General features: G+C 39.7%; 1 protein-coding gene across 3 annotated transcripts; it reads right to left on the bottom strand.

The window, feature by feature from the left end:
* Positions 1-238: 238 nt before the first annotated feature.
* On the bottom strand, positions 239-6,441 carry LOC100252541 (calcium sensing receptor, chloroplastic). 3 transcript variants are annotated; one of them, XM_010665214.3, is made up of 6 exons: positions 3,522-6,280; positions 2,289-2,534; positions 1,629-1,821; positions 1,209-1,350; positions 722-853; positions 239-611 (listed from the first exon to the last, which is right to left on the bottom strand). In XM_010665214.3, the coding sequence occupies exons 1-6, from the start codon at positions 3,537-3,539 to the stop codon at positions 365-367; spliced, it is 978 nt and encodes a 325-aa protein (XP_010663516.1). In that variant the 5' UTR covers positions 3,540-6,280; the 3' UTR covers positions 239-364. The 3 variants fall into 3 exon arrangements, with proteins under 3 accessions (XP_010663516.1, XP_010663515.1, XP_010663514.1); XM_010665213.3 differs by lacking the exon at positions 3,522-6,280 and adding an exon at positions 2,724-3,119; XM_010665212.3 differs by lacking the exons at positions 239-611; positions 722-853; positions 1,209-1,350; positions 1,629-1,821 and having other exon boundaries at positions 2,353-2,534; positions 3,522-6,441.
* Between the last annotated feature and the right edge of the window lie 629 nt (positions 6,442-7,070).

Genomic DNA, 7,070 nt, shown 5'->3' with positions numbered 1-7,070 from the left:
AGAAGTCCTCTTTTTTAGTTTTTTTTTTCTTCATAAAAACAAGGTCAAAGCTCTTATATTGTAGAAAAAAATGGTTACCATGTTTATAGTTTCGTTCACAACTTGAGGCGAGAAAATTGATTGGTAAAAAAATCAATCAGGATTTCTTAGACATTTTAGAAGGTAATCCTATAACCTTATTTTACATCAGAAACAATTTAAAGAATGGAAGAAAAGAAAAAGATGAAACACAAAAAAAAAAAAAAAAAAAAAGAGAATTGAATTGCCATGGTGAAAGAATTACAAGAGATGGTTGTGAAGGATTATAATATAAAACCAGTAATTCATATGAAGAGAATTCTTCAATCAAAAGAAGTAAAGATGGTTAATCAGAGCTCCCAGGAAGCAACTTTTGACCAGATCTTGAGCCAGTTGTGCCAAAGCGTCTTAATGCTGCAGGGATGACCCGGGATGGTGACACAATCTCTGCAAAAGCAAAGTTATAATAGTCTGTTCCTAAACGACTCTGCAACCACCCCCTGCTTCCAGAGAACCCCCCAGCCACAGTCCAGCAGTCCTTGAAGCCAAGGCTTGTGAGTACTCTTGCTACTATTTTGGCTGAATCAGAGTACCTGAATTTATCAAAGAATTACAGATTAAGGTTGATGAAGGAGCTATTTCAACTTTTAACTCGATGCCACATTATTTGAAATGAGATAGATGAAGGGAGGAGAGAACCCACGAGTCCATGATCACAATGTTGGAGCTTTTACTTATTTTCTTGAGATATGAAATCTTCACAGCCACTATTTCGGCTTCTACCTTCTTTGAATTTCTGACAAGGCCTCTCAGCTTGCTGGGTAGTTCTTCTAACCTGAAACATTTGAGGCACAATGGATAGTTACAATATGGTCAAGTAGATTATTAAGGGTGGAAAACAATAATTTAGTGCACAGGCAAGGCCCAAGAGGACACTGTCGTGATCACAAACATCTCAGGGGACCTTGTTTTTCTTTCTAAATTTTGTGTGGTTGAAGAAATAGAAAACTAAGACAACATGTGTTTCAGGCTTTCAGCTATCTGTCCCCATGGGGGAAATTGAAAAGGGTCTTGCTCATGATGCTGATTTTGCCTTCACCATCTAGACAATAGAATGAGTTATAATTTATTGGCCAGACTGAGCAGCAAGACACATTTCTGTTTGTGGTTGAGGGAGCAGCATTACTTACGGAATTGCAAAGATCCTGTTTTTAGCTCCAGAGGGAAAGCGAGGAATGCCAGTTTTTTCCTTGTCCTTCTCTGATCGAATATCAATCATAACATAATTTTTTGTAGACACTAGATCAAGGGTTTGGGCAGGGGTAAGCTCACCTGAAGAGTGGGAAAACATAACACATTAGCCCACAATGATAGAGGAAATCTATGAAATGCTATGACATAACTCAAAACTCTCAAATCTTCCAATTCTTGAATATGAAGTAGTATTTTACTTCCTGAGTTTCAAAATTTTCAGTATCACCTAATCATATTTGCTTTCACAATCACATCTCAAATTTGAAATGATATCATTCTTTCTTTTCCCATTTCCAGTTGTTTCCAGGAGCAGCCACAGAATAAAGCCATTCCATGTCAGAAAACAGATAATTTACCTTTGTAACCGCGAAGGCTGAAAGAAATGACAGACCAGATGGGAGGAAAGAGGAGGTATGCGACAAATAATGCTCCAGCAGTTCCCACTATCACAGTGGGTTCTGCTGTTGAGATCGTTTCAACAGTAGATGAAGCAATAGGCTTTGCCTCTTGAATCAACTTTGTGGTCTGTTGTGCTGCCTCAGTTACCGTCTGCAACAAAGGGATCGTTTATTTTACAAAAATGCAAAGCAGAGAAATGAAATATTTTCCAAAAATGTCATAACATTTTTGAAAGCATGTTGTGGAAAACAGACTGATTTCAAATTCTAAACAGAGCATATTTGGGCTGCTTCAGTTTCTAATTTCTTCACTGCCATTGTATCCTCTTCAAGCTACATTCACAAATTGGTTCTCTACACTAATTGCATATGAATTGAATGCTTTGGTCCCCTGTTGTCTGCTGCTATACATGGAAGTGCCAACAATAATTCATTTTTTCAATATTTCTCATCAATACAATATTGAACCCAATGCCCCACATTTCACTCAGCAAACCCTAAATCCAAAACATATATTCCATATAATCCCAAGTTGTGAATTTCAGAAAATCCCAGAGGCTGTATAGCAAATATATACTGCACAATGAAAGAGAAGTAGAGTCATAGGAAACGGAAAACCTTAGCAGCGTTGAGAATAGGGGCTGTGTCAAGTCCTGAGCTTTGAATTGCTTCTTCTGCTGTCTTAGAAGCCTCAGAGATAGCTGGAGAAGCGATCTTTGAGGCCTGTTCTCCAGCCTGTTTTAAGATCGGGCCTGCTGCATCAATACCGGGTTTCAGTGCATTTGCCACAACTTCCAGAATACGCTGTGTAGTGTCCAGAAAACCCGAACCCACCTCCTGAATTTCATCAATTTTTTTCTCCACCTACCAATTCAGAACAAAAGCAGCAATTCAAGAAATGGGTAATGATCAAAAGACAGAAAATAACTTCTTGGAAGTTGTTTGGCATCTTCAAAGTACTTTACTTTCAACATCAAGAAAACCACTTTGAAAATAGTATCCAAAAAATCCCTTAAAACGACGCATCAAAGTGTGTAAGATCTGTGAATATACTTCAGTGATAGATGAGACTATCTGATCTTTGGGGATGGAGACAGCCTTGGCTTCATGGGGAGGTGTGAAGAGAGAAAATAGAGGGATGGTAATGGATGCTGGCAGTGATATTGAGATGGGTCTTAACTGGGGTTTTGGTGGGGGTTTAAAGGGGGAAGAAGAAGCTCTAGGTGTGGGAGATAATGAAGGAGGAGGAGCAGAGAAAGGATGTCTAACAGTGGCTGAAGCTTGGAGAGCCATCTCCACTGCCAACAGCCACCTAGAGGGAGAGTGTGTGTATCTGCTTATGCTATTGAATGTCTGGTTGAGAGGCCTCTATGTGGATTGTATGATGGGAAACAACTGTTTTTCTGTCAATTTAGTACCTTTTCCCATTGGCCCATTTCTCTTACGTGGCGCTGAGAATTCATTGGAGCCACCCACACCAGGCCACTTCTGCATCTTTGTCCTTTCTAAGTTTCAACTTCACCCTCAAGTATCATATATGGTGTAATTTGGAGGACCTAAATGTTCCTGATTTTGTAATTTTCACAAAAATTATATTGCAGTAAAGAAAACAATCAAAACATTGAGGCATTTGATTTTCATTGGAAATGTAGGGAGTGGTCCATCTTGTTTCATATGGAGTGTGAATGGGTCCATTGCGTATTTACTTTTCTTTGGTGATTGTTTTTCTTTTGTGGAATGTTTCAGTTCAACAAAGTAGGGTTATGGTCAATTGGCTGAAACCTCCACCGGGATTCAAGGCAACCACGGCCTGGATTGTGAAGGTTTCAGTTAAGAGATCAGAATTGTTACCTTATATTGGAAGTACATGTTCAATTTTATACCAGTTCTCCCCCTGGCGTTCTTGAACCTTCATTTCAAATTCACGAGGCATGTAGCCCAGCTTCAATTTGTGAATGGTAGTGACTGGCTGCAACCCTCTTGGAACAATCTTTAACCGTTTGCACTCAATGATCTCTAACTGTCTGAGTCTGCCCATTGCTCCATCTTCTATCCTCCATCTCTCAACTGTATTTAGAAAAGAAAGTTTCAAGAAATGGAGCTGAGGGAAACCCCCACAGGAGCAAATCATTTCTTTCCCCAGATATGCTGAGTGTTTCAGTTTTAATACTCTTAGGCTCTGCAGCATCTCCAGCTTTACCATGGGGTCTTCCATCAGGAATGAGCCTTTCAAGGATAGCTCAGTAAGATTCTGTGGGAAGTACTCGGCATCAAAAAGCTTGGCCATGAATCCTTTCAAATGTAGCTTGATAAGATGCGGGTGACTAGAAAAGTTCAATTTTGGTATTGCATTTTTAGCAAAGTCTCCCATTACATCTCTTGTGTGCAGCTTTAAGCACTCAAGCCTCTCTGAACTGAAAATCCATTTACCTATAGCTTCTTCATGCAAAAGTAAGTCACCATGCAGGCCTAATTCTCTAAGGTTTGTTAACTTGCTCAAGCCATTTTCTACATAACTAGTTTGATTGATGCATATTCCATGTAATGTTTGAAGGTTTGCAAGGGATGCATCTGTAGGTGGGTTAACTGCCATCTCTTCTAGCTCATTGAAATACAGGTGTCTCAATTTTTGCATCTTCCAAATGACAATTGGAATGGGATTAAGCAAAGTAGATCTCAAATCCAGGGTTTGCAAGTTTAAAAGAAACTGTATGGATGGTGGGAGCTTCTTTAACCAAGTTCCTCTCAGGCCCAAGTACCTCAAATGGATGAGATTTCCTATAGAAGAGTGAAGCCTAGAAATGTAGACACCCTCCAAATCAAGAATTCGCAGAAGTTTAAATTTCCTCAACTCTTGGAAACTTGGTTCACAGATATCAAAGCATAACAATGAACGAACTTTTGAAGTGTTCTTTGTTGTAGGAGGGACCCCCAAATGAATAGCAAGTCGACGCACTCTTGTAAGGGAACTGACAGTGAATTCTCCATGGATTATGTCCAAAAACTGATCTTCCTTGCCTTTGGATACTGAGAGTTCATGTAGAAGATCATGTACACAACATGTTTTGATCCTTCCATTAGATTTCCTTGTTGCAACTTGAATCATGCTCCTTCCTACTAGTTCTTCTAAGTAATCCTCTGCAACATCTTCTAGTGGTTCTTGGCCTCTTGGTTGCACAAACCCCTCTGCAACCCACAACAAGATTAATCTCCTAGCAGAAATCTCATAATCTTCAGGGAAGAGACCAAAGTAAAGAAAACATGATTTCAAGTAGTAGGGTAAGTCTGAGTAACTCAATGCTAAAATTTCTGCACACTGTGTTGGATCTTGAGCTAGCTGCCAATGCACACTCTGCAGAACTTTTAGCCATTCATTGAAGGTCGCATCTTTTCTCGATAACAGGCCTCCCATTACAACAATTGCAAGAGGTAAGCCCCCACATCTTTTCACTATCTGTATTCCCAGTTCCTTGGACCATGGTGGTAGACTTGTCTTTGCATTCCATTCTAGGCATACCTTCCTGGATAGCAATTCCCATCCATCCTCATCACTGAGAAGGCATGGTTCATGCAGTGGACTTCTTGGATCAGCATGTAAAGCAACATCTTTGAAACGAGTTGTGAAAATGATTCTACTTCCATTCTTTCTGTCTGGAAAGGCTGCTTTTAGATCATCCCAAACTTCCTTCTTCCATATATCATCCAAAACGATAAAGTACTTCTTCTCCTCCAAGAATTTCGATAATGCCTCCTCCAAGTCCTCTTTGTCCATCTTTTCTAACTCTGCTCTTGGGAGCCCTGTGACCCTTTTTACCAAATTCTGCAAGGTGTCTTTTGGTCTATATTCTTGAGAAACATAAACCCATCCACAAAAATCAAAGTTCTTCTTAACATCGTTACTGTGATAAAGTTTCTTAGCAAGAGTGGTCTTACCTAAACCCGCCATGCCAACAATTGAGAGTATACAGAGCCGTGTCTCCCCATGAATCAGCCAGGATTCCAGAGTTCTTATGTCTTGCAACGGACCAACTACATCCTCCTCACAAGCATGGGAAGAGGAACGTCTCTTCTCTTGAAGCCTGTCAGTAGCAAAACTCCTCCCTCCTCCTCTCCCAATATTTTCAATTCCATAAGTTGACCTGCTATCAGTAATTTCATGAATTTTCTCCATGATCCTATTGATCTTCTTGCTGATCTTCCAGTGAGCAACTGGGTCACTCAACACAAAAGCGTATCTCCCAGAAAGCCTGAAGAATCCCTCCTTCCTTTGCTGTGCCGTTTTGCAGAGGAAGGTGTCGATAACATCATCAATATCATAGGCAACATCTCTTATGTCAGCCACCCAGTTTTTAACTCTTTGATCACCATCCTGTTTTGCCTCTGCATCTTTAAGGAAGCATTGCATTCGCCTTAATTCTACTTCAATCCATTCAACTCTGTCACGTACGTTTGACAAGGAGCCAGCTTCCTCAACAAGTTGGCCAGCAATTTTGCCCACGGCAAAGGAGACAACGAACTCAGCCATGTATGATCTCTACTTGTTTTCTCTGAGGAAGGAAGTGGCTTAGAGATTTTGAGATTTGATAAGAGTTTCAGAATGGTTTCTTTCCTTCCCTTGCTTCACAATTTGACCAAAACTGAAGCACCACATGGTGGGTTCCATCCCCATTAATGACAGGCAGCCATCTTGAGAAACCAATATTTTTGGTTTCTGTTTGCTCTATGCCGCCACCGCCCAAGCCCCTTTTTACGCCAGTAAAATGTTGCGGTTTTTTTTCTACAAAAACACCACCTAACATCATTTGTTTTGTCTGATTTTCTCCCTTTGGTCCACCAAATTATATATTAACCACTCAATCACACAGACAGACAGACTATTCCTTTCATAATGGTCCACAGCAAGTACAGCTGGTGATCAACTGATTGATCTAGCTACTTGACCGGTGAGGCAACCCTGCCAGCTTTATCTGGTGTCGTCATGGACTAGTGTGATTTTGACAATTGGATGCCGCATCAGCCCTTGAGTTTCAAGGTCTCTATGACTAGAAGCAAACAAGTTGAATGGCCTGCCGACACTACAAAATATTTGTTCAAACCAAGCAAACTCATCCCTTAATATCCATTAATATCCAATTGACTTGTAACGCCCAAAGTTTTTTTAGTGGCAATTTAGGAAAATATTAATAATATTAAATTAATTAATTAATTATTTTAATAAAAAGGAAGAAGAGTGAAAAGGTAATTTTATGAATAGTACCTTAGGTATAAATTTGGAATTGTGTTATTTCTGTTTTTTTTTAAACGTATTCTTGTTTGTAGAGAGTTCCAAAGAACATAAGATTGAAATCAGATTTTAGGGTTTAAAGAATAGATCTCTATAGGTAAGATTCTAAACTCAAA

Source organism: Vitis vinifera, chromosome 17, assembly GCF_030704535.1.
Source record: "Vitis vinifera cultivar Pinot Noir 40024 chromosome 17, ASM3070453v1".
NCBI lineage: Eukaryota > Viridiplantae > Streptophyta > Magnoliopsida > Vitales > Vitaceae > Vitis > Vitis vinifera.
The sequence above is the reverse complement of the archived record's forward strand: the minus strand, read 5'-3'. Positions and strand labels throughout refer to the sequence as shown.